The sequence below is a fragment of the Zalophus californianus genome, chromosome 9, assembly GCF_009762305.2.
Source record: "Zalophus californianus isolate mZalCal1 chromosome 9, mZalCal1.pri.v2, whole genome shotgun sequence".
In the NCBI taxonomy this organism is placed as follows: Eukaryota; Metazoa; Chordata; class Mammalia; order Carnivora; family Otariidae; genus Zalophus; species Zalophus californianus.
In genome coordinates, this window is record NC_045603.1 from 16,074,143 (window position 1) to 16,101,997 (window position 27,855).

Below are 27,855 nucleotides of genomic sequence, written 5' to 3' on the forward strand. Positions count from 1 at the left end.
TCACATATTTAGCTTGAACTTAACGATAACGCATTGAGCCTTTTCTGCTGTGGATCAGCTGGAGCTGTGAAAGGGCAGAAGGCAGCCAGTCTCTGCAATGCGATCTTGGGCTCTGACAGTGGGATCCTCTCAGACCCTGAGGACCTGGTCAGTGGGATAACGGTTTCTGTCACCATTTTTCTACCTTTAACTTAAGGCCCTCTGGGCCCAGAATTGAAGTTTATTTGTCCGTAAACACCTGGATGATAACGGCTTCCCTCTACCTTCCCACCCAAAGACTGATCAGGCTCCACAGGTCTCCATAACACACTCACCATTGAGGAAGACGAGAAACACATTTGGATAAGAGAGCTCTTCCCCACATAATAAATTCACATCTTCTACCCCCAGGTTACTGGCTAATTTAACAATGGGTCCATCTTCCATGTCAGTTGTGATGTGTGTCATAAGGGCCAAGTTTTTCACCAAACCACAAGCCTAAAAGACAAAAGATACTCATTTCTAAGAACGGCCATTAGTAATACAAAGTACGGGGTTTGTATCTGAAAAAAGCTCACCGCTTTGCTGGTGGCAATGAAAAACAGTACAGCCTTGTAGGGGACACTCTGGAGATTCATACCAGAGACTTAAAAACGTATACACAGAAGAATTTATCCTAAGGTAATAAACAAGGATATAAACATAGATTTCGCCATAGAAATGCTCAGCAAAGTGCTATTTGAAATGGCAAATAAGAACGGCATCATGAACGCTCCCTCAAAAAAAGAAATTGATTACATAAGCTGCTACTCCCCGACAACGGAACGCCATGGTCATTAAGATGACACTGTATAGAAACAGTAAAGGAAAACACTGATAGATCTGGGTACCTAAAAATATACAACTGGCCAGAAATGAGTCAACAATTAGTCAATGCCCAGTACTCTATAAAGCTTCTTGGTCAGAAAAGGCAAAGAAAAGACCGAAGAACTGCTCCAATTCAGAGACTAAGGAGATGTGGCAACTGGAAACAATGTGTAATCCTGGGCCAGAAAAGAGACACTGGTGGGGTAACTGGCAAGATTTGAGTAAGGTATAGATTCTATAATCTATAGATTATAACCCTGTTATCAATGTGAATTTCATAAGGTTGATAACTGAGTGACGGTCGTGTAAGATGTTCATATTTGGGGAATCTAGATGAGGGACTATGGAAATTCTTTTTACTATTTTTGCAACTTTTGTGTACATCTGAAATTACTTCAAAGTGAAAAAGAAAATATTTTTAAATTTTTATACAACCAAAGAACAATCTAAGACAAAACATGAACAAGGATTTAACACAGCAAGTAGAAAACAAAACAGTTGAGACACGTAACGTGTAGGATTTTATCTTTGATTCTTTGAAACCATCTGCTGTGGTGATGCACAAAATAGGTACTTCAAGGAGGTTAGCTGAAACAAACTCTGGGAAATTCAGTGTTCCAAAGCCCAAGGGGTGTAAGTTATGCAAATCTGACAAGCTGCATACTTCTAGTGTGAACTTCCATATGGTTTAAGATAAATTAGGAGAAGAATGATAATTTTCTAAAAATCTTAACTCTGTATGGACTTCTATTTTCACCTCCCCCGAGTCATAACAAATTCCCACACTCTGGAACTTACATCTTTCACATGTCATAACAAACGTACTGCTTCATTCAGCAGAGATCTGTGGGGCCTCTACTGTGAACAAGGCTCTGTGCTAGGAGCTCGCGACAGAATGGGAACCTAACAAGGTTCCTTCCTCCGGAAGTTTACAGCTGACAACGAACACCAACAACGGTCAGCATGAAGGAGAAAGGGCCGTGATGCAGAACCTCTGTCAGCTGCCTGGTTTTGTGCTCCCTGTTGGCTGCCACTACAACTCTGGTGCCCTCTAAGTACACCCAAGGAAAATAAGGAGTCGCTTAAAAGGAAATCCCAGTGAACACCATACAGTTGCTGCAGCAGTAATCTGCATATAGCACCACTTTTAGAAATATAGCCAGCATTTTGTGGGGAAAAAAAAAAGAGAGAGATCCCCATGAACAAAGGTGAGGAGTCTATCAATGTTCCCTCACATGCTTACGGTTGTATGGTTTGATTCTTGGGGACAGGCTAAACAAGCAAGAACACGGGGACCATATTTCTATTTAGGTGCGATACTAAATCGAAGGCCTCTGTCGGTACTGGTTTTCGAATGACACGGATGTTGTCCTGACAGGCTGCATCAATTATTTCTCTGCCAGAGAAGTGGCTGACCCAAATACGGATATGGCCTGGAGGAATGGGGGCAGAAGGAGAACATCAGCAATAGGCATCACCTCTGACATAGCTGAGGCTCTGCGGCTACCTTACCTCTCCTTCAGGAGTGTCCGAAGGACAGAGCATTCCCCACTGAGACGGCTGCAGGGAACGAGGACCACTCACTTTCCTTGTTTTTTCAAACTGAGAAGAGATTCTTGTCATCATGCCCAGTGCGGATATATAAGACAAGCGAGAGAGAACTTGAGTCACACCCTGGCGGTCCATTTTAAATCTCTTTAGAGACCAATTTCCCTGTAGAATGGGGAAAAAAAAAGACATAAGACCACCCCTGATCTGCTCATATATTGCCTGATACTTTGCAGTCACTCTGAGAGGTTCATCACAGGAACTATTTCTTTGTGAAATTAAAGCCGTGATGTATATTCAGAAATCAAAATATCACAATTAAAATGAAAATTGAGCCAGGTCACTCACTGGGGTTTTCTAGCACTTTCATGAATATCACCTGTGTCTAGCAACCAGGTCAGAACGTTTTGATGTATCAACATTATCACATCACACTGTTTACTTTCTGAAGAACTAATTATATCCTGAACAAGCCAGTTCAACCAGAGATTTCCACTGGAAGCAGTAAGCTAATTAATAGAACACTAGCAATTTCTACACACATTTTAAGGTAAAAGTAGCTCGAAGCTCAAAGAGATAATTTCATAATATGCTATTATTTGGATGTCTTCCAAAATCTGTCTTTATTAGAGGAAAATATAATAGAAAATGACCCCAAAAATGATTCCAATAGCAGGTATCAGGGATAATGAATAAACTGTGTGCTTTTTTTTTTTTAAAGATTTTATTTATTTGATAGAGAGAGACACAGCGAGAGGGGGAACACAAGCAGAGGGAGGGGGAGAGGGAGTAGCAGGCTTCCTGCCAAGCAGGGAGCCCGATGCGGGGCTCAATCCCAGGACCCTGGGATCATGACCTGAGCCGAAGGCAGACGCTTAACGACTGAGCCACCCAGGCGCCCCTAAACTGTAGGCTTCTTAATCAAGGTTAAAAATTGTATATATATTATATGAAGAAATACTATATATTCTCTGTGGCTATCATGTCAATCTTAAAATAGATTCATAGGAAATAAATCTTGAACATTTATTTTATCGCCTATGCACCGAGTATACTGTTTTAAATATACACATTAAATACTCTGAAAGATAATTTAAAGATGAATGTTAGGAATGGTTAAATTTTCAATTCATGGCAACATGAACAGTAGAAAACAGTATGCATATAAAAGTGAAGTAGAAAATGTCCAAAAAAATTACTGATTCAATAATCTCTCTGATTCAAAAGAAAAAATTACATCTTCTAAATGGTGGGTCTTCATTTTTCTTTTGAGACTCTGATGAAAGCTATGTCTGTTCTCTTGGGAAAAATGCACGTAGGCCCTTGAACACAAGATTTTACATCCCACTTCCAGGGAGGACTCACGGATCCCAGGCTAAAAACTGTAATAGGAGAAAAATTGCTTGAGTTTCAGAAGGAGATAAGGTGATCTGCTTGAATTAAAATATGGGACTCTGGGGGAGTTCCCTCACAAACTAAAGTTTAATCATTATTATTTAATATCTATCACTGCAGAAACTTGAGGTTTCCGATAACATGGAAGAGAGTCAAATCTAGGAAGAAACTGTCTATTACACAGCAAAGAAACAGAGCGAACGCATTTATTTCACGAGTTAACATCTTCTGTTGCTTTTTCAGTTAACTCCTTTTCTGCTCTGAAAGGGAGTAAGCTTGGTAAACCGACTGGTGCCCAGAGAGTAGGCGCGAGGAAGGTAAATAAATATTCTGCACAGAGCTAAAATAAGGCTGCAGCTGCTGGCAAATAGGAAGTAGGTGGGGAGTAAAGCCAAGATGTCCAACAAGAGGATCTGTTCTTGTATTCTGCGCGAGTCTTACAAAAGGGAGAGAAGAGGAACAGACAAGGAGTCTAAAACTGCTCTTCCAAGAAAACGTTATTTGTTGAAAATATGCTACTAATGGTAACACAGAATTTTAGAAGCTGATCCTCTCCCGGATGCCGACGCACTGGGGTCCACCAGCAACAAGGTCTACTGCAGACTTTTTGAGAAAGCAGTTTTCTCCAGGAGGTAAAGCAGTGTCACTAAGGGGCAAAAGAACTACTCTAAAAAGCTATCATGACCTGAAAACCATGGGTCGGGAAGCAAGGAAAAGTCATTTTACCAGACGTGTGTTCAAGCGCCCTTTGGAGGCTTCTCTCAAATATCCGGGGATCTACTTTCACACACGTTTGGGTCACAAGAGTTGAATGTGCCTAGAACGGGCACAAAGGCCCCAGGTCAGTTCCAGTTAGAGGGGGCTGTCACTGCAGGGGCTGTCCGCACAGACCCACCGGCTAGTTTCTAAAGACTCTCACTGCAGCAAGTCTGCCATTAATTCTTTCATTGTTATATTCCATACCATTTTGTGGGGGTGAAATCCCATCTGTAAAATCAATTTTATGTCTGGCATACAAAACACGACTAGACTTCATCAGATAGACCTATAGTCGTGATGCTTTAAGAAAGGGAGCCAAAACCCATCTGATAACCCTTTATGAACAGCCAGGGGCCCTGCACAGACAGCAGCTGCCCAGGCCTGAATTCATCACTCACGTGAGGAACAGCTGATAGCCCTTTGAGGAAAATAAACCTACAATGAAATGAAACACTTTGTATTGTTTTGGACAAAAGTTATTAATAAACCTACTTGCACCATGTCAGTTTTATTACAGAAAAAAATGGGAAGTATCCATTAAAAGAATGGTTTAACTATTACTAGTTAAACAAAAAGATCTTTCCTCTATGTAAGAGGATCTGTTTTCTTTTTTTTTCTTTTTTAAAAGATTTTATTTGTCTATTTGACAGAGAGAGAGACAGCGAGAGAGGGGACACAAGTAGGGGGAGTGGGAGAGGGAGAAGCAGGCTTCCCGCGGAGCAGGGAGCCCGATGTAGGGCTCGATCCCAGAACGCTGGGATCATGACCTTGAGCCAAAGGCAGACGCTTAACAACTGAGCCACCCAGGCGCCCCGAGGATCTGTTTTCTTATCGCCTTATAGAACAAGGACTATAATTTGGCAATAAAGCTACATAGCAGCAAAATTCGTAGTGATTAACATTTAAACTGTATTAAACATTAAACATTAAATTGTATTACATTAAACATGTAAACATTAACATTTAAACATTTAAACTGTCTTTCAAAGTAGAAAATTTATGATTTGTAAACAATCTTTAAATATATATTTCCATCTAGAGTCCCCAAGTCCTTTAAACTTCCATTCCACAGAATAGATATATAACTAAGTCACAAAACCCTAAACAAATGACTGAAGACTTACTGTAGAAATGGCATTCACCATGCCGTTGGTAATCTGGTCCTGACGCATGTGCTTCACAACATCAAACTGAGCTGCTCTTTGCTTAGGAATCACCTGGTCTGCAATCTTCTTCATTTCAGAATTAAATTTTTTGAATAAATCTTCAAAAAGTAGTGATAAAAGCTATAAAAAAAATATGGTGAACTTTCAGAATGCATTACTAGTCTATTTAATAAACTTTAGGTGTTTACTAAACTGTTTTTAAAAAAAGATGGGGAAACTGCTTAATAATGAAGAAATATTTTAAAATTCAATTTGATAAGTATGTACTTTTCTTTGTGCTTATCACCATACTAGGCATTGGGAATAAGAGCAAAAAAAATGATGACACAATTTCTGCACTCAAAGACATTTAATTTAGACCAGTCACTTCCAGACTTTTAGATTTCACTGACCAGTGACCTAAGTTTTAATCTTACAAATAAAAATAACTAAAACCCCAAAAAGGGGGTGGGGGAGAATTACCACTAAAAGAAAGTCTGACAACACGGAAGATGTGGTGCCATTTGGACCTCTCCTACATCCCTGGTAAAAATGTAAATTGGCACAACTACTTGGAGGACAGTTCGCCATTAATCTAGTCTTCCCTAAGCCCCCTCATTTCCTCCCCTAGGTACATCCCCACAGCAGAGCTCCTCAAACTTCAGCATGCATGTTAATCACGATCAAGGATTGTTAAAACCAAATTGCTGGCCCCACCCCTACAGTTTCTAATTCAATAGGTCCAAGAATTTGCATTTCTAACAAGTTCCCAGGAGATGCCAGAGCTGCTGGTGGGGGAAGGGCACCTTGAGAATCACTGCCCTCCAGAAATGTGCATCTGTATACAGATACAAGATGTTCACAGCAGCATTATTTGTATGAGCTAAAAACTGAAAGCCATACAAATAATATTTAGTTAGACAAATTGTGGCATACTCTGAAATGATGGAACACTATAAAGCAATGAAAATGAACAAAAATAAAATGAAATGAACAAGATCATGGCTGGATCTTTAAAAGCATAATATTGAGTGAAAGAAGCCACACACAAAAGCATATGTATGGTATGATTCCATTTACATAAGGCTCAAAACCAGCAAAACTGAACTTGAATTCTATGGCAACACTCTAGTGAAAAGCAAGGACATGAATACCATAAAAATCAGGCTGGGGGAGGATTTTGATCAGTCTGGAGCGTGTTGTGGGGGGGGACTTCTACTAAAGTGTTCAAATGATTTCATTTTTCGATCTGAGGGCTATTTACAAAGGTATTTGTTTTGTAACAACTTGGTAAGCTGAAATTTATGTTTCAGGCACTTTTCTGTGTGTAATATTTCCTTATAAAAAGGAAATATTAATACAAGGTTATAATACGATACCCACCAATTACTCTGACATCATATCTCATTTTTCAAAAGGACATTTTAACACCAAAAAATGGCAGAGCAAATAATCTCAGAAGAAAACCACAAAAAAGTAAATACAATTTGCTTGATAAAACTCATACCAGCCATCCTTGCTCATTCTTCTCCAGACCAGTGAAAACTGGACCACGGACTCACACCAATCCTCAGACCAGTGGTCTGGGCACAAGTCTACATAAGCAGAGAACGATGTAAGGGCAACAGAGACCAAAGTAAAGTTTGAAACAAGACAGTTCAGCCTACGCTAGAAAAAAAATAAAGTATTTAAGCCCTCACGCTAAGATTATTGGATGACAGTATTAATGGCTGATTTCATGAAACAGATGAACAGCAGAGGTGGAAAGAAGGCTAGGATCTGAAGGGAGTGGCGGGCTTAAGAAAGATTTGCAAATTCCACATCCAGTAGGAAGCAGAAAGCCAGAAAACAATATCCCTTCCACTCTAATAATAAAAAAAGATAAATCAACTACGAAAATCATACATTTCTGGAGTCCAGCTGAGAGGTAAGATTGAAAGGCACCCAGGGGAACTGAATACAAGGGGTGACAGTCCGTCTAGGGAGAGAGAGGACACATGACAGAGATGACGTCTGCCGCAGAAGAAGAAATAGGACAAAATTTTAAGGACTTCTCAAATGCCAAATGTGAGCTACCATGGAAGCTTAGAACCCTTCAGAACCTCACACACAAGAGGATCTGCACTCACAAGCTCTTTTCCGTGGAGTGCTCCCAAAAGACTGGAGTCAAACAAAAGACCGAAAAAGGTTCTTTCATTGGAACAAGCAAAAAAACCTATTTCCCTGGACTTTTGCTCAGATGAACCGTCAGGAAACCCTCCTGCCGACATAGTTCCAGGGAAAGGGGACATGCACTGAGAGAGGGATAGAAGCCTTCTGTCCCTGAGGCTGGAAAGCCCCCCTGCTCCCACCATAAGCCTTGCATCCAGTAATAAGCAACGGCAAACCTACCGCTGGAGGAAGGCCAGCAAACCCTTTGGCCACCAATTCCAGGAAAAAGTACAAGGCCAGATGGAGGAGGAAGAGAAGCCAAACTGCATCTTTCCCTGGGAGAGGAGCAGGAAACACTCTTGGGTCAAGGATCCTGCACTGGTACATAGCAGGGACCGGAAACCAGAGGGAAGGGCAGGAAACTGAAAGCTTTGCTTTATAAAATTGGGGAACAGGACAGAATGCCCATTCTTACCACTTCTATTCAACATGGTATTGGGGGTACCATTCAGCGAACTATGGCAAGAAAAAGAAAATATATAAATGTTGGAAAGGAAGAAGTAAAAGTGTCATTACTCGCAGATAAACTGTATGTCCATATAAGAAAACCCAAAGAGTCTTAAAAAAAAAAAATTACTAGAACCAGTGAGTTTATTAGCAAGCCTGCAAGATACAAGGTTAGTATACAAAAAGAAATTGTATTTAAATTTTTTATAAAGATTTATTTGAGAGAGAGAGAGAGGGGGCGCGACAGAGGGAGATGGAGAAAGAAGAGAATCTCAAGCAGACTCAATGAGGAGCACGGGGCCCAATGCAGGGCTCTATCTCGTGACCCTGAGATCATGACCTGAGCCAAAACCAAGAGTTAGGCGCTTAACTGACTGAGCCACCCAGGTGCCCCCCAAAATAAATTATATTTAAAACATTACTGAGAGACATTAAAGAGAATCTCAACAGCAGAGATATACTATGTTCACGGATTAGAAGACTCAGTATTATTTAGATGTCAATTCTAACCCAAATTATTCTACAAATTTAATCAAAATCTCAATAAAAACACTAGCAGGCTTTTTTTCTTTAATGGAGATGCTTATTCTAACATTTAAATAAAAACGTTAAAACTCCTCAGCTTATGTTGATAGAAAGGAAAAAAAAAACCCTTCATCTGTGGAAGAAACGAGCGAGCTAAATCAGTATTCCGTAACCTGGTTTAAAAAAAAAAAAAAATCTAACAAGCATTTACCCTTCCTTTCCCATATAAATTATGTCTCAGAGTAACCAAAGAGATGATAATGAAAAATATTCTTTATTGAAAATTCTAGCTAAAAAGAGCAGAAAGTAAATTAAAGTATCACTATTTTGCATGCCCTAATCAAACAATGGATAATGGAATAATCATCGTCAGCTGTTAAAACCATCAGAAGAACAGCTGATGGGGAACTTTACAATAGATGAATCAGGGCCCCAAACACCTAAACCCAGTGATCAATTCCAATGACACAAAGTGTAGATACAACCAGTCATATTCCTCCATCTAGGATAGAACAGCCAACTGTACAATGCAACCCATGAAGCGGTCTAGCCAAAAAAAACAGATCTTGAATATGATCTAGCCTCTGAATTTAATTCCTGGTTTACAAGAAATTCAGAGAGAGAAATATAGAATATATATATATATATACACACACACACATAAAGACACCATGAGGATACCATCAGCAAAACCCAGAATTAAAAAAAAACAAACTTTAAATCAATAAGAAAAATGCAAATCAATACCGCAAGGAGATGCCACTTTACACCCACTAGGCAAAAGTGTTCAAAGTTTGATACTAAGGCATAGGATGGAGATCACGGGGAACTCTTATATAGTACAACATACAAATATTTGGGGGGGCGGAGCAAGATGGCAGAGGAGTAGGAGACCTAGATTTTGTCTGGTCTCAGGAATTCGGCTGAATAGGGATCAAACCATTCTGAACACCTATGAACTCAACAGGAGATCGAACAGGAGAGTAGCAACAACTCTCTGAACAGAGAAGCGACCACTTACTGGAAGAAAAAAGAAAAAGAAGAAGATAACAGGAGAGGAAGAAAAGGGGAGTATGTCAGAGGGGGAGACGAACCGTGAGAGATGATGGACTCTGAAAAACAAACTGAGGGTTCTAGAGGGGAGGGGGGTGGGGGGATGGGTTAGCCTGGTGATGGGTATTGAGGAGGGCACGTTCTGCATGGAGCACTGGGTGTTATGAACAAACAATGAATCATGGAACACTGCACCAAAAACTAATGATGTAATATATGGTGATTAACATAACAATAAAAAAATTAAAAAAAAATAAATTAAAACATACAAATATTTGGGAAACTAGTTTGACATTCTCCAGTTAAACTGAAGATTTAACTTGACTCCAGGACTAGGCATTCCTATTTGTAGAAATTCTTGCATGTGGGCACCAGAAAATATAAATAAGAATGTTAATATTTTTTTAAAAGGGAAATCATACAAAGGGATGATCAGTAGAATAATCTTTATTTATCATAAATATATCTTTATATATTTATTAAATATTTATATTATAAATATATTTATCATAAATATATTATAAATATTTTATTTATAAATATAAAAAGATTTATCATAAATGTTACTCATCATAAAAACATTTATGTTGTTTATCATAAATTATAAATATATTTGTTTTTATCATAAATATATCTATATCTTCTATATCACATCATATTCCATATATACAACAGAATATAAAACTGGAAGTACAGTGACATGCAACAATATAGATATTAAAAACAATGCTGAGCGAAGAAAAATGTTACAGAAAAATGTGTATGGTATGAATCTATTTTTACAAGACTCAAAAATAAGCAAAACTTATATTGCAATAAAATATTTAAATATTTTAAATTTTTTTAATTAAAAATTTAATGATGTAATAAAAAAAGTGCAAAAATTCAGGATGGGGGAAAAAAGAGGAACAGAGTAAGGAAGAAATACACTGGTAAATGGAATGGTATTAATAACGGTTGATTATTAAGAATTACTTGACAGCGGCTCTGAGGGTGATTTTGTTCATACCCTTTGTAACTGACATATGTAACATTTTAATTTTTATTTTCACATTAAAATTACATAATAAAAATTAAATGATAGTAAACCATGGTGACTGAAACAGTGTAAGCACAGAAGCCAAATCAACGAAATGGAATAGGAAGTCTTAAAAACAGACGAGGATGGTTCTTTTTCCAGAACTGGTAGAGTAGCTCCTATCAGATGGACTCACCTGCTGATAATAGTTATGAACTCCGGACAAACTATTAAAACTACCTGAAGTCACCAGAGACTGTCCAAAAGCAGGCAGAAACTGGAGTAAAGCCAACGTTTCTCAGAAGTGACTGGCACTGGGTGCATTTCCTGTTTTTAAGGCTTTTCAATTAAGGGGAGGCCACATTGGCAAGAAGGGTCCAAGCTACGTTGAGAAGCTAAACCTCGGAGAGAGACCTGCCATCTTACTGGATTGAAGACCCAGAAGAGAAAGATCTGAGCTACGGGAGAAAACCCCCAAATTATGTGTGTCAACTTAGCCCAAATCTCTGACTGACCCCTGAGGTGTGGCCCAAGTCTGGGTGGAGGTTGTAACTGCTTCTTCCAATACAGTAGAAATAAAGCTGATAAATAATTAGGTCATTAAGGCCACATGGGTTCTGTCTCATTCATGGGAAGCATTCGTGCGGAGCCCGGAGCCACCCCGACAGCACAGCACTGGACAGATCAGGTCCTAGCCAAGAGCCTTCCAGCCCTCCCCACAGCCGTTAGTGGAACACTACCAACTGACCTCCATCAACACCATCTGAAACAGAAGAATCAAACAGCCAAATCCTGCCTGAATTCCTGACCCACAAAACTGTGAGATAGCATGCAACGTAGCAACAGATAACCAAAACACGATTTATAAAAAGTTCTTGAAACTAAAGAGGTGGCTCACTACTAATAAATAGCAGGTACGCTTCTTCAAATATAATGGATATTACAAGTATTTAAGTTCCTCTGTAAAACTGATTCTTTTTTTTTTTTCCTTTGTAGGCATTTTTTTTCCCTTTAAAAGAGGAAGAAAAAAGCTTGACATATCTGTAATGTAAGTTACCTAACAAAGCCTTAAAGTAACATCACGGGGGTGTGACACATACACTGTTTACAGGAATTCCGAAACTCAGTGAAACCATGTAAGCTAAAGATTTCCAAGTTCCATACTGACTATATTCTTGAATGTTTATAACCCGTACGTAGTTTTTGGCCTCACAAGGAAGAAGATACTGAAAGCAAATGAGTCTTCTCCTCGAGCACCTTACTACCGAAGTAAGAATTTCCAAAGTGGAATGTGATTTTAAGTTAGGCACGTCCTTCCACTTTTCTACTAAAGTCAGCTTTGCAGAGAGGAAAGCCAGGATCCTCGACTTGCACGTACCATGTCAGAAGTGTTCTAAAAAAGAAAACTTCCTCCTCGGAGAGCTTAATCCTTTCTCCCACTCAGACCCAGCAGCTTCACTCATGGGAAGGAAGGATATGGGAATGGAAGCAGGGGCGGAGGGGTGAGTGGGATGGAGATGCCCCCACTGCAGCAACTTCCTGTGCAAACTGGCAGAAGGGGACTTGAGTAAGCGTCCTGGATAGAAGCAAGTGCCCTTCACCTAAACCACAGAAGCTCGGCTCCATTTCAATTAGCCCCTTACACTTAGACTTTTGTTGTCTCAAAGTATGACAGAGATTTTTGGACTCCAGCTGAATTCATTGTGGCCCCCTGCTTCAAACACGAGGAAACACACCTCATCCTAAATTAAGTAAAACACAAGGGCACGCTCCACAGAACGACTGCCTCATTAGATTTCTTTCTCCACCTCTAGATTTTTGGTTCAAGAGAAATTCCGTTCTCCAGTTCACAGGGCAGTGGGAGACTACAGGGCCACGCTGCACCATAAGCCACATTATTTAGGTCAAGAGTAAAATGATTAAAAGAGATGAAGCGCTGGTGGTAATATTCAACACCTTTCCTTGCCGGTACGAGGCCTTCCAGCCTGTTTCCGACAGGAACACTGAAGAGCAAATTATATTTAAAGGGAAAAAAAAAATGCTGACAGCTCATCAATTGATTTGCAATGAAAATGCTAAAAAAAATTAATAAAGAAGTTAAGCTGCTGAAATACAGTTTCACCAATTAGCTTAATGTCAGAGAATTCTAATTAGGCGCCTTGAGATTGCTATTTAGTGTTAAGCCTTCAGAGTGCCAAATTCTCCTTTTCACACAAACTGGTTGCAAAATTAAAGACATTAGGCAGCCTTAATTACATTATCAGAACAGCTGGGATTAGGCAATCTCTGAAGTCAAGACGGCAGTCTTTTGTCACAGGGTGAAAATCCCTGGCTTTCCTGGGTGCCGGATTTTTGGTGCCGTTCCATATCTCACCCATACAAAGCAAGCTGCATTAGAAACAAAAAATTCGCAGACAAAGAATAGAGTAATGCTCAGCAAATAATGAACACATTACCGAAAAAGAAAAGGTAGGTGAAAAGATTAAGCCTGAAATCGGTAGGTTTTGCTCACACCTCTACTGGCGGCCGGCCTGCCAGCCCTCTGGTGGCAGAAAGACTGAGGGAAAGCTCTGTGAACCCACTTGGCCAGTGGAGACAGCGCTGTTATCTAAAGCTGAAGCACATTTATCCTTCCTCGTCCCATGGGGTGTGAAATTAGCAGCTATTGTTTTTACACATTTTTGCCAACACAATGCCTTTTATGTCTTTACATTGTTTATAAAGCAATGTTTTCTTGCACATGGGAACCCTCTTTTTAATTCTAATTTTTTAAGCAACAGGATAGTCTCTCCTCTCCTGACTCCATTCCTTATTCCTCTAAACAATCAGTATTTTTTTTTAATGGCCTCATTTAACAGCATGGTTTTTTCCAATTAAGAAACTGTAAATATTGGGATTGATGGTGGTGGGGATACCATAATACCCTGAACAGAAGTCAATCTGAAGGTGGTGGAAAAACCCACCTGCTAGCACCGACCATTAACCACACAGAACTTCTCCAGTAGTCCAGACAGTAACCCTTTTCTAAAACCTAAAATTGCTATCATTTTTTAATCCTAGTTTTTAAATTTTAGTTGTATTATCTGTTACCCTAGCCATCATCATCTGCCATCTGGAATACTGCCACAGCCTTCTAACTGGGTCACTTCCTGGCCTGTTCGTCTCCAAATCTGATCTTCCTAAACTGAAAATCAGATCCTCTCACCTCCCTGGTTAAAACTCTTGAATGGTTTTCCACTGCATGGAAAACTCAATCCAAACCCCCCTTCCATGGCCCACGGGCTAGTTCTCCAATGTCCTCCTCACCCCCACACCTCATGCAGTCCAGCCAGGTGATCCTCTCCCAGCTCCCCAGGCCGGAACTGTGCGGGGATGGACACACTCGCAAGGGTCTCTTGCTGGAATGCAGTTCCCAAGGTTGTGTGAGACGAGCATCTTCTCATCCAAGTCTAGGCAGGAATGTCTGAGGGCTCAGCTTAAAATATATCACTTTTTTCAAAGAGATCTTTCCTGATCATCCTGATGAAGTAACATCCCTTTCCCCCACCAACACCCCAGCTCTCAACATTAGCCTGTTTGGGGTTTTCTTTAAACACATAAGACTGTTTCCTATTATCTCATTTCTTTCCTGTTCACTTGTTCACTGTCTCTCTCTCCTACCAAAATGCACGTTTGAAAGCAGGTGCCTCACAGAGTGTCGCTCACTGACACATCCTCTGGTGCCTAGTAGCTTTACATGGGGATTCGAGAGATGAATATCAATGATTCCTGTCCTCGATGAGCTTACTGTCTAAGAGGGGGAAGAAGCTTGCAGGTGAAGAATCATGTATACTTGAGCATGTAAATAAAGACCTGAACCAAGTGCCACTGGCATTTGGAAGACAGAGCAACTAACTTCTCCTGGGGTTCACAGAAGTTTTCAGAGAGGGTGACTCCAAGAATGAAGAATGGGCGGGAGCTCCTCACTAGGGGGAGGGAAGAGGGAGATGAGGCAGGGACCACTGAGACAGAAGGCCTGACTCGAAGGCAGGGAGGATAAAAGAGCATCCTGGTGTGCTTGGGAAGGTCGAAGTGGCCTGCCTGGGCAGAAGCAAGGCTGGGAAGGTGCACTGATGCAAGATTACCAGGGATCCTGGGAGCCCTATTCAAGAGGCTACACTCGGTTCTGTAGAGCCGTCAAACTTCCGTAATTCCACAGAGGAGCTGCAGGGGAAGGAAAAGTAGTCAGGGAGGCTCCCCTTTGATTTAATACTGGGATTCTGAGGAAGCGTGCATGCTTTGAAAAACCTTGAACCCCACGCCCGAAGCTCAGGCGGGCTGACATAAAGTAATTGAATCACCTGTCCTGCCAACTCCAATCGTTTGTTACCATAGTAGTCTCGGTCATCCACTTTATTATCTCCTTGGGCCAGAATTACTCTTCGCACCATCACAGCAGTGTAGATACACTTCGCTCGGAAATTGAATTCTTTAACCTGTAATTCAGGAGTAGAAAAAATTTCAGAGACAATGCGTGTTAGCTACTATCAACTCCTTCCTTCCCTGTACATTTCATGTCACTCCTTCAAAGAGGTGGTGCCCACCAACTCTCCTTGGGCTGGTCTGCGAACTTGTACTTGCCACTTCCTTTCTCTGGGTCCCAAGGCACCAGGGCAGAAGGCCAGGACACTCTGCTGGGGACAGAGAGGCTGCTTGGAAAGGCACTGGGGAGCCAGAGACACTCACTGTTGCTATTTGACTTTTAAATGGTCTTTCCAGTCATCCAGAGGAGTTTAAAATTCTGTTGAGTCCCAGATTTCATATTAAGAATTTTCTAATTCTTTGAATTAGCTCAAAACACCTATAATTGGCAGCCAAAGGGCAGAATCAGAGATCTGTATGCTTTTTAGCCAGCAAGATGTTTTAAAATAAGAAATTCCTGTGTGTAGGTGGTCACTGTCCACTTCCACAGCCCTTGACATTCCTTTATGATCAGCTCCTGAAGGCAGAGTATGTAACTCCCGAATTAGATCATTCATGAAAAACACACACGTGGTAACTCATTATAAACCAGACTATGTGGTTAGCAAGATTGGCTAACAAATAATTCTATCACTTAGAAAGAGTAACATTATATTAGAGAGGAATGATTACTCTCGCCCACACCCCACATGCCAACATGACCAACCTCTATTTAATGATAAATGAATAAGAACTAAATACAATTGACCTTTGAACAACACAGGTTAGGGGCACTGACCCCTCACACATTCAAAAATCTGTGTATAACTTTTAACTCCGCCAAAACTTAATTACTACTAGCCTACTGTTGACCAGAAGCCTTACTGAGAACATAAACAGTAAATTAACACATACTTTGATTGTTATATACTATTTTCTTATAATAAAGTAACGTACAAAAAAGAAAATTTTATTAAGAAAATCATAAAATACATTTACAGTGCTGTACTATACTTACTGTAAGAAAAAAACAACACATTTCTAAGTGGACCCATGGAATTCAAACCCTTGTTATTCGAGGGTCAACTATATCAAGGGTCAGAAGATGGATTCTAGCTCTCTCTCTGACCAGTAACCAGCTGGGGGACAAGACAAACCATCCAGCTTGTCTGGACCCGAGCATCTTCACTGTAAGTAAAGGAGGCTGGACAGTGTGACCTCTAAAATTCAAAGTCTAAGAAATGAACCATCCAGGATTTTAAAAAGTATCTATGGTGGTAATGGTAGCACAATAGTGAGAATGTACTCGAGGCCATAGAACCGTACACTTAAAGATGGTAAATTTTATGTTATGTATTTTACAATAAAAGAGAGTATATGAGCAAGGCACTGTAAGCTTGTTTCATTTAAAAACATCTAACACCATCTCTGTCCTTCAAAACCATGAAATCAAGTAGCAGCACTCATATATGTCTGAATATAGGAAACCAATTTTAGATTGAAACAAGAGAAAATAAACATGATGCTAATGACAGCATACGGCTAACATTCCCTAAGTTCAAATAAACTACTGATAATGGAAGGTGATTTCCAGGGGGCAGCCCAGCTTTAGAGTCTCTCTCTTTTCTTATGGAACTAAATAATGTAAACCTGCACTCAAAGTTCTTTAGCAGACGGGCCCGAGGACCACAGTTCTGAACTGCACAGGTGCTACTCACCGGCACGTGTGTCAGGATGGTAGAAGCCAGGAGCTCTCTTGCCTCTTCTATCTTTGTCTTCTTTGGTCCACCTCCCCACATCCTTTGCCTCCTTACTTTGTTCCCTATATATTTTAATGCCTATAAAAACAGAATATCATGATGTTTGAATGACACCCATTGGAGGGAATTTATTAAACACCTACACACAAAACACTATAAACAAAAAGATGAGGATCCTAGCTACCGAGAATGCTGCATGAGGCTGAGTCAAAAATCAACATTCCTCTTGAATTAATAACAAAGTAGCATTATATGCTATACCCTTAAACTAGTTCCCTTTTTATAATTTGTTTTCTTACTACAAAACTGATACATGATCACTGTAGGAAAGTTAGAATATACAAATGAAAAGATGTGAATATACACACACACATATATACACATTATGTATACAAAGCCACCAACCCTCCACCCAGAGAGAACCACAGTCCACAGTTAATATTCTGGAGCTGTACTTTTTTCCCCTCAAAAAGGAATCACACCATGTGAAGACCTCTATCCTGAAAGCTGCAGAGCACTGCTGAGGGAAAATAAAACCTAAGTAAATCAAGGGTTATGCTGTTTTCATGGACTGGAAGCTTTAATAGTATTAAATGGCTTACTGTTAAAATTCTCTCCAAACTCACCAACAGACACATCGTAATTGTTCCTGGAAATTAATACTCCTGGCAGGTTTTTTAAAAAACAAAAATAAGGGATGCCTGGGTGGCTCAGTCAGTTAAGCGTCTGCCTTCAGCTCAGGTCAAGATCCCAGGGTCCTGGGATCGAGTCCCACATTGGGCTCCCTACTCCACAGGGAGCCTGCTTCTCCCTCTGCCTGCCGTTCCCCCTGCTTGTGCACGCTCTCTCTTTCTCTCTGACAAATAAATAAAATCTTTAAAAAAGAGAGATTAAACAAAAAACAAAAATCGATTGATTCTAAAATTGACATGCAGATGCAAAAGACCTAGAAGAGCTGAAACACTCCTGAAAAAGTAAAGTTGAAGGATTTATATTACATGCTTTCGATTAGAAAGCTATGGTAATCAAGACAGTGTGAGAATGGCATAAGGGCAGACAAATAGATCAATGGAACAAAATATGTCCAGAAATAAACCCATGCTTTTATGGTCCGAGGATTTTTGTCAAAGGTGCTAAAGCAATTAAACAGGCAGGGGAAAATCTTTTCAACAAATGTTGAAATATCTACATCTAAATATCCACAAAGTAAAAAATTAACTTTGACCCCTACCTCACACCAAATAAAAAAAATTAGTTTAAGTGGATTTTAGACATAAGTATAAAACTAAAACTATAAAGCTTCTAGAAAAAAAACCAGAATATATTCTTGCCCTTAGGGTAGGTGAAATTTCTTTACACAGGACAAAGAAATTGATAACCATAAGATAAACAACAAAAACCTCTTGATAATTAGATTTAATCAAAATTAAAACTACTCATCAAAAGACACAGTTACAATAATGAACAGGGAAGCAACGGACAAAGAGAAAATAGTTACAATAATAAATCTGACAAGGGACTTATATCCAGGACACTTTTTTTAAAGTATCAGAAATTCAGTACTAAACAGACAACTCAGGGCGCCTGGGTGGCTCAGTCGGTTAGACGTCTGCCTTTGGCTCAGGTCATGATCCCAGGGTCCTGGGATCGAGCCCCGCATCAGGCTCCCTGCTCTGTGGGGAAGCCTACTTCTCCCTCTCCCAGTCCCCCTGCTTGTGTTCCCTTTCTCGCTGTGTCTCTCTCTGTCAAATAAATAAATAAAATCTTTAAAAAAAAAATAAAAACTCAGTTAGGAAAACAAGCAAAAGATTTGGATACTTCATGAACAAAGTCAGTAGTAAGTCCATGAAAAGTGTCCAACATCATTAGCCATCAGGGAAATACGTATTAAAACCATAGCGGTATAGACACCACCCAATACCTAGTAGAATGGCTAAAGTTGAAAAGACAGACAAGACCAAATGCCGGTGAGGACATGACGCAATCAGAACTCTCACACATTGCGGGGTGGGGGGGGCGGTGAGGGGAGAACGGACTGCAAAATGATACAATTACTTTGGGAAAAGGTTTAGCAGTTACAAAAATTACATACGTAACCGCTCTTTGATCCAGCAATCCTATTTGTAGGTATTTATCCAAGAGACATTCTGACCTGTTCAGGCAAAGACTTGTACAGGAATGTTTACAGTAACTTTAGTCATAAGACCCAGACCCATCAACAGGAAACGATAAACTGTGGGTCAGTCGTACGATGGAATACTACTCAGCAACAACGGACAAATGACGTAAAATATCAGACAGGACACTCAGCAGAAGAAGCTGGATGCAAAAGAGCATATTCTTCATAATTCCAAATACATAAAGTTCTAAAACGGGCACCATTAACCTGTGGTGAAAAACCAGAACAGTGGGGAAGAAAATCAGAGGATGGAGGTGAAAAGGACTAAGAAGGGACATGAGGGAACTTCCCGAGGTCATGGAAAAATATTCTACATCTTATGCAAAATTGTGTACATTTGCACATTTCAGCACACATAAATTCTACCTAAAAAATGAAGTATTAAAAACTAATCAAAGAGTGGGTGTGAGGAGTAGGTGGAGATTTAGATGAAACAAAAATGGCAGAGTGTTGGTAATTATTGACGCTGGGTAATGCGCACAGGAGGGTTCATGATGCTCTTGTGTATATTTTGTGTATGTTGAAGTTCTTCCACGATAAAAAGTTTTTAAAGAAGAGGACAATTGTCTAACAACAATGAATGCATTTTTTTTTTTTTTTAAACTGGCTTTCAGTTAGTCAGAAGAAAGGTCTGGGATTCCTGATTCTTTATCTTGGAATTCCTGTCCACAATTATGTACCTGGGAAATTTCTGTGCTTCAAAACCTAGCTCAGGTATCATTTCCTCACCCCACTCCTTTTTCTCTGCTTTGTGAATTCCCTATGTAGAGAGAACTAAGTGCTTTCATTCCGCTTCAGACCACACTATATTTTAACTATTTACAGGTATGTCACTCCTACTAGATGTTGTGTCATCTTTCTCTTTGATTCCTGATGACTAGCTCAGGGCCGGGAAAGGAATGGAACTCCTCTGTAGTAAGATCGGGACATCAGACCTAGGGTCCTCTCCATTTAGCGTCCTTTAGAGCGTAAGATAAACTCAGACGTGCCAACCCTTGCTGCGGCGACCTAGCAGTAAGTAGGGACCAGTACCGGATAAAGCAAGCCCACAGTCAGTGGGAATTGCCAAGAGACAGGCAGTTCGGTCTTCCCTCAACTGAGCTGTCCTCATGAAATTTTGGTCTTCCAGTTCCCTTGGGAAAAGAGCCTAAAGATTCTTCACTTTGAGCAAAGAAATAGGGGAACACAGGAGCCTAGTACCCCTTCTGAGTTAGCAGGAAGTCAGCTTTTTCCTGGAGTGACTAATAATGTTGCCAGGGTTTCACAGTGTGAGGGTTGGGGTGAGAGCCCAATCTGGGCATGAACAAGTCAACATGACACCCCTCGTCCATCCTATCCTCCAAAAAGGTAATAAATAATTTCTTCTCTCTATGCCACAGCCCTTGATGAGGATGATAGAAAATGTCTATGAGCAAGACCCAGCAAAACGTTTTGTAGGCAGAAGGAATGGAGGAGAGATAACAAGGGAAGCATTAAACACAAACGACGCAGGTATTAAGAAATCCACTAAGTGCCATGTTGCCAGAAGTTCTATTATGTAAGACACCGTGCACCTGCTACTCGCTCACTTAGAAAAACATACAATATCCACATTGCCCTAACTCATATGTTCCACTTATCAGTCATTTTGGATTACGCATGCCTAGAAAGCCTCTTCTTAGTTGCAAATTATTAATCTGTGCTCTAATCCAGCATACAGTACGAGCCATGTCAATCTTACACCCCCGTCTGCATATTCCCATCTCTGAACTGAACTTCTCTCATTCAGTTAGCTAACATTTTCTGTCAGCACCTATTTAGGAGAAATAAGTGATTTGTAACCCAGTATTTAGCCCTGCTCACCCAGCTTTACAATGCTAGGGTTATAGGGCTATCTGAGCAACAATGATGCTGTTTGTTTTAAAAGGAAAAACGGATCTCACTGAATCCACTGAGGGATCATGAAGGTAAACTGCTCTTCCCGAGCATTACATGGCTTTAAAGGAGAGAGTGTATCTCCCCAAATTGAGCCAACTCCTGGGTATTTCTTTACATTTCCTCTTCAGGTTCTTGGAACCCTTGGACAATATAATTCTAGTTCATAACAAAGACTCATGCTCACTAAATATTTCATCTTCAATAAAGACCAAAAATAGAAGCTCCTAAATCCCAACAACTCCTGATGTTGCCCTGCCCAAGAACTTGAGTTGACTCTTACTCAACTGCATCAAAACAAGGCGGCAGGGATAAGAATAATCCCTACTGCTTTGTGCTTTGGAATTATACACACTTACATGTGATGATTAACTTTAAATGTTTGTCTGGCTCAGTCCATGAAAATATCAATAGTGGTGTGATTTTCAGAACACACACTAACAGATGTAAGTGGGAAAATGCTAATTCTACAAGCATCCCGAGTAACAAGAAAAAAGCAGCCTGGAATTTATACCTCGTTGTACGTAACCCACAGACTAGACAATGTATATATGGGTAAGTAAGAACTGTCTATTGGGCTTCTATAGCAGGACTCCCTACCTCCCAGGATGGCTATGAGGCGTGCCGCCACTGATTGATACTTAGCAAAGTACTTTACAAATGTGGGACTAAGCATCCGAAGTGTGGCTGTGAGAGCTCCCTGTCACAAGGGCAGGGAAGTACAATTATTACTATTATTATTATTTATTTTTATTATGTTTAGCATATATATGACAGTGGGGAACTAATCTTGTCCTAAAATGCCCAAATTCCAGCTAGGAGTTCTTTAGCAGGTCGATGAAAGCTCTGTTCTGGTAAAGGGTTTCTGAGCCTGGCTTTTCTTGCTGATGACACTGGGAATTCAGAAAAAGGGGCTGAGACCACATACAACTGGACGCTGAAAGCAACTGGAAGTAGGGAATAAAAAGAGAAATTGAGGAAAAATGCAGGAAAAGAAATCTACACTAGACTTGCTGTTGTTCAAAAGCATATATTGGGGCAACTGGGTGGTACAGGAGGTTAAGTGTCTGTTGGTTTCAGCTCAGGTCATGATCTCAGGGTCGTGAGAGGGAGCCCCACATCAGGCTCTGCACTCAGTGCTGAGTCTGCTTGGGATTCTCTCTCTCCCCTCTGCCCTTCCTGCTGTGTGCTTGCGGGGCGCGTACTCGCTCTCTCTAATAAATAAATAAATCTTAAAAAAAAAAACCCAAAAAACAAAAACATATATCACTCAGGCGAATAAGTGAAAAAAGAGTACTTGCTATTATATCAGAACAAAAGCCTCTTGGACACATATCCCCCTTCAAAGTTAGACACCATAGGCCGATAATTTATCAAGACAAACTCCTTCCTCCAATTCCTAAAACACAAGTCAAAGAAGCTTCTCTACTGTTCCTCCCAACTCCCCAACTCCTCCCACACCTACACCCCAAGAAGTCACTGCATCGATGCTTTATGCATGAGCAGCACTAAATCTCCAATTCCCTTTCACAGCAAAGGACGACATGAAAAGACACACCTGCATCTGTGTGAAAATCTGAGCTTTCTGGCACTCTTCCAAACTGGGTCCAAATGCAGCCATCACGTGCTCCTCTGTTCCAATCATCTGTACAATTTCCTGGTCACTCTCAACACCCATGGCCTAGGAAGGAAAGAAAAGATAGAAAGAGTGTTGGCTTTGTGTTAACGCACTGACATTTGCTTATGCTAATTTGGCATTGTTTGTGGGTATTACTTCTAAGCAAAAGCTAGCTCTTTTCTCAGAAACGGTGCCATCTGGCATTGGCAGCCCCAGCCCAAGCTGCAGAAGAACCTGAAACAGAAATTTTGATTGGGAAGAGGAAAACAAACATTCTGAAGCACTTTTTTGCATGTGTGCAATCTTCTAAAATGTTTAAATATCCTGTGAGTGTCGTCGTGAAAAAGGAGGTAGGAAGGTATAGCGGAGACACTGGTCACAACTACAAAAGCAAACTGAAGAATTAAAACAAAACAGCCAAAGAGTAGTAAATCAGAAAATAGGCATTGCTGAAAATAAACAGAACTCCAATTAGTTTTGTCACAAGACTAATTTTTCTGAGAACTGTCAACTCATTCTCATTTAGGCTAGAAGAGTTTTTCCTAAAGGATGTTTTACCTCACCATTCCAGAGATATCAAGCTACTTTATGCAGTTTTTAAGAAGAAATTTAAAAAAAAAAACTAAAAACACACTTAGGAGGTTTAGGAAACCCACTTATCTTAAGTGTTTCAAGGTGGCAGCCGGCAACGCAGGTCTTTGTAGATTCCATATGGCACTATGGCTCACTACTTCACACATTTGCCTGGAATTCTGCCATATCAAGAAATAGAGCACAATCTCACTAAACCTTTCTTGGCAGAGAAAGAATCTGTTTCTTAGAAGTTACGGGAAAAGTTATGTTTGCATTAAAATTCTTCCTTCAGCTATGCAGAGAAAATGGAACCCGGGGATAACTGTCTAGTTACGCTTCGAGGCTCTGGTGCCCACTTCTCCACACACGAGGGAGAGGGAGGAAAACTGCATCTCAAGTTCCAGGGAGGAACATCGAGAACATAAGCCAGAGTACAGTGGAAAGGGCACCTCTCAAAGTCAAGGGATCTGAGGTGTCTGTCCTAAAACAAGGTCAGCGACAGGCTTCACAACCACTACTGTCAAACAACCTTGTCCACCTGTTTCTTCATTTCTGGGAACAAGAGGAAAATTCTACAATTCTACATTTGAATTTGAGTAATCTGTGATCCAGAAATTCAATTTGAATACTTCAGGATCAGACGTAAACTGAAAGTTTTGAAACTTTTGAGGCGGGGGGAAGGTAAATATCTGCTATGTCCCCTTTAGGCCAACTGTGGTGGTTTAAAAAACATTCAACAATTCTTTGACACCCTCTTCAAAAGGTAAAGACTAATTCTCCTCCTCTAGAGTGTAGGCTAAACTTAATGACTCACTTCCATAGAAAAAAGGTGCAAGCCACAGAATACAACTGTGGAGCCCTGATTATGAATAGCTCCAGCTTTCTGCTTGCTCTTTCTCTTACAGTACAGAGCTCCTCTGCAGGAAGCTAGCAGCCATGTCCTGAAGACACTCACGCAGCCTATGGAAAGGTCCGATGGTGAGGAGCCAAATGCCACTGTGGGGGGGAGCCACGATGGAAGCAGACCCCGCCGTGCTCCAGTCCAGCCTTCAGGTGACTTCGGCGCTGGCTGACATCTTGACTCATCAAAGACCCTGAGACAGAACCACCCAGCCAAGCAACTTCCACATCTCTGACCAACAGAAACTGTGCTATAATATGTTACACAGCACGGATAACTAACAGACCAACTTTTGAAATTAAATTTGCTATTTGAACTTAACAAAAAATTCATAAATGTAGAACTTTTGTTCAAAACTGTATTTAGTAAACAAATAAAGATGTTCTCACAACACAAATCTCTTTTCTATACTGTAATTTTCATCTTTTTTCTCTAATTTGATATGATGCATTTGTTCAAATGGACACTAGACAAACTCCACTATTCAAAAATATTAAAAATATAATTAAAAATTTAAAGTTCACTAAAATACTTAGCATTTCACGGATTAAGAGAGAGCAATCCTAAAAAAATTATCAGTTCTAATTTTTAAACAAGTGAAGAAAAAAGCCCTAGATTATCCCTTGACAGTAGTGCATCTACTCTGACAGTGATGGCATGTATGTAGGCCCGTCTACATTTTCTCCTTGGCCTGCAAGCCAGCGAGAAGAGAGTATTTCTCTGTGAAAAGCTAATCAGAATATAAATTAACTTTTGCCTGTCAATCCCCCAAAAGAGTGTTATATGGGTTTCAACGGAATCAAAATATACGAAAAACAACACCAAGGCAGGTAATTTGCAGTAGAATATAGTCACCCTTCTCTCAAACCATTGATGATAAAACTTTGTAAGCAATGTGCTTCCCTCCTTAGGGGGAAAGTACAAACACTAAAGGAGATCTACATGGGGCAGATGCCAATCCGAGCATGCAAAACGGTAAAGCAGGAGAAGGTCTTGCTGCAACAGAAAGGAAATACTAGAGCTGGATGGGCAGTAGCTTTCCGGATCAGCCCCCTTTCTTGAGGCAGATCAACCTCTAAATCTGAACCAAAGCCACTTGGAATATTTTAATAATTAATTTTTAGTTCAGCAATTTCCAAGTGAAAAAGACTATGTATATTTGGTGTTTAATAGCAGTGAAAAAGTCCTTCCTCATTTGACATATGGATTGCTGCTTCAAGTTGTCTCGAAGCTGGATCTGAGCAGTAATTTTATAACTGCATAAAATTTTCAAGTGTTCTAACATGGATCTAAACAGACTGCTTAGGCCTTCCAAATATTTCTAAGCCATGAAGCAAAGATATGCCAAGTACATGGTAAATGACACCATATGTGCAGAAAGAATGATCAGTGGCAAAGCTCTGCTCTACAAGGACTAAACTCCTCCTATATCGGGTCACTGAACTACAGGGTGATAACTCAGGTTATCATCAAAAGCACTCTAGCTCCAAAGACCAAACTGATTTTATGACTATTTAGCCTTGGGAAGTCACAGCTACAAATAAATGACATATTGCTATGGAAACGACAGCAAAATGCCCAACCATTTTGCTTTACAGACATAATTTAGACATCTGAAAACTAGCTTTATATGGAACTCTTTGTCCTCCAGATATCTGAAATCATTTCCCCTAACTAATAAGTCAGAAACAAATGCTATAGAATAACCTTATGAAAAAACAGCAGAGATAATACCTTTCAGAAGGTCACCCAGTCTGGCCATCAGCACTAAGAACAAAAATAAGGGCGTACGCTCTTTAAGAAGCAGCACGAAGTCTTCTCTTCCAATACCCACTAAGTGTGACTACAAGTGTGACTTTTAAAGGCAGAATACTAATGAGAGAAGAGAAGAGAAGAACATGCCCACTGGCGGTGATATGCTGAAATATACTATGTGAAGGGGGGAAAAGGAGTAAGTTCTTAAAATACCTAATATTTAGAAATCTCTTATCTTTCTTCAGACAGGAATCAATCTATTATGACTAAAAGTAGTCTTAGCAGATAATAAAAGAACTGTGATGACCCTCTTTAACTCTGCAATTTTTTCTCTTTAAAGATCAAAAATTTCAATGTATGTTCATTTCTGAGGAACAATGCCCAGCTCCCTTGAAATCTGATCTTCTTTTCTGTAAAAACTTTCAGACTACAGAGGCCATCACAGAGCATCTGCTGAATACTTGGGAATACAAAATGTAAAGTGGGTAAGATTCATGGGCAAGAGAACCTTTGTAGTGATTCAAGTCCATAAATAAGGCTGATCTAGGTCTTAAAAAGCTTTAGCCATCATATTCAGACCCAGCATGGAACCTGGAAACCCTGCTGCTTCTGTCACTTTTAGCCAATTGTTGGTTACAATCGACAACCATCAAGTCCTAATGACTGTCAAGGTCTGTGTTAGGGCCACACAACACAAAAAGAGAAATGATGTGACTTTCCTGATTCCCCCAGTTTATTTTCCCCAGCTCCTGACACCGAATGTGGAGGCAGAGCAAAGGCGAAAGAAACAGAATCTTCCTTCTAGGCCGTCCACTTTTCAAAAAATACACTATCCCTTCCTTTGCTCTTCAGGACAACCCTCTCAGGTGAAAATTTTCACTTTACAGGGGAGTTATCCGAGATGGAGGGAGACTGGGAAATCTGCCTGAGGTCACACAGCTAACAAGTGGAGAAACTGGAATTTGGCCTAGATTTGCCTGATGCTAATAAGAGCTCCCATATTCTGTGCTGCTCCCCAGATGGAAAAGTCTTCATAGAAGTTATCAGACAAGGTTCCATCAGGCTAGAAAAACATCCCTCTAGCGGGAGACTGCAAAACGGGACTATCTCTGACCAATGCACTTTGTTTATTTAAACTGAAAAAATTCAAATAGTTGTTTTCATTCTTATACACTGCTGACCAGCATGCAATGGTTAGGTTTCATGAGGAAATTTAGAATTTAGGCAACATGCCCAAGTTTTTTAAAAAAACGTCTAATTCCACTCCCAGGAATTAAGTCTCACAAAATACTCAGCAATATGCACAAATATGTATGTAGAAGATGATCCAGGGTTGTGTATCAGAGTGAAAACTTGGGGGAAAAAGGACACCTAAATGTCCCCCTACAAGAAATTGGTTAACCAGATTACACCACCCACGGGTAATTCCTGTACGACACCTGCTAAAAATAGTGATGAAGATCTGTATTTATAGATATGGAAAGCTATTCACAATTCACTGTTCAGTGGGGAAAAAAAAATATCGATGTGCATATTACCAAAGCAAAAAGGGTCTGGAAAAAACAGGCCCAAAAATCTAGTTCTACTTCTCAGTGGCTTTCTAAATTTGTACAATTCAAGGACTGTTTTATAACCAGAAAAGGAAAAATCTGAAATCTCAACTACAGGTTATATAAAAGTGCATATTGTTAATCGATAACCCCATTCTAAAAAGGATTTAAGCTGGCTATAAACACATGTGTACATATGCAACATAATATTAAATTTG

The 27,855-nt window shown here is 40.1% G+C and overlaps 1 protein-coding gene across 2 annotated transcripts in view; it reads right to left on the minus strand.

The window, feature by feature from the left end:
* POLR3B (RNA polymerase III subunit B) overlaps window positions 1–27,855 on the minus strand; it is a 111,114-nt gene that overhangs the window by 55,885 nt on the left and 27,374 nt on the right. For both annotated transcript variants that reach the window (XM_027594631.2, XM_027594632.2), the window contains exons 10-15: window positions 22,799–22,921; window positions 17,106–17,225; window positions 15,288–15,422; window positions 5,673–5,834; window positions 2,359–2,559; window positions 315–477 (exon numbers count right to left, since the gene is read on the minus strand). In XM_027594631.2, the coding sequence (XP_027450432.1) occupies window positions 315–477; window positions 2,359–2,559; window positions 5,673–5,834; window positions 15,288–15,422; window positions 17,106–17,225; window positions 22,799–22,921 (904 nt within the window). The remainder of the gene's footprint in view (window positions 1–314; window positions 478–2,358; window positions 2,560–5,672; window positions 5,835–15,287; window positions 15,423–17,105; window positions 17,226–22,798; window positions 22,922–27,855) is intronic.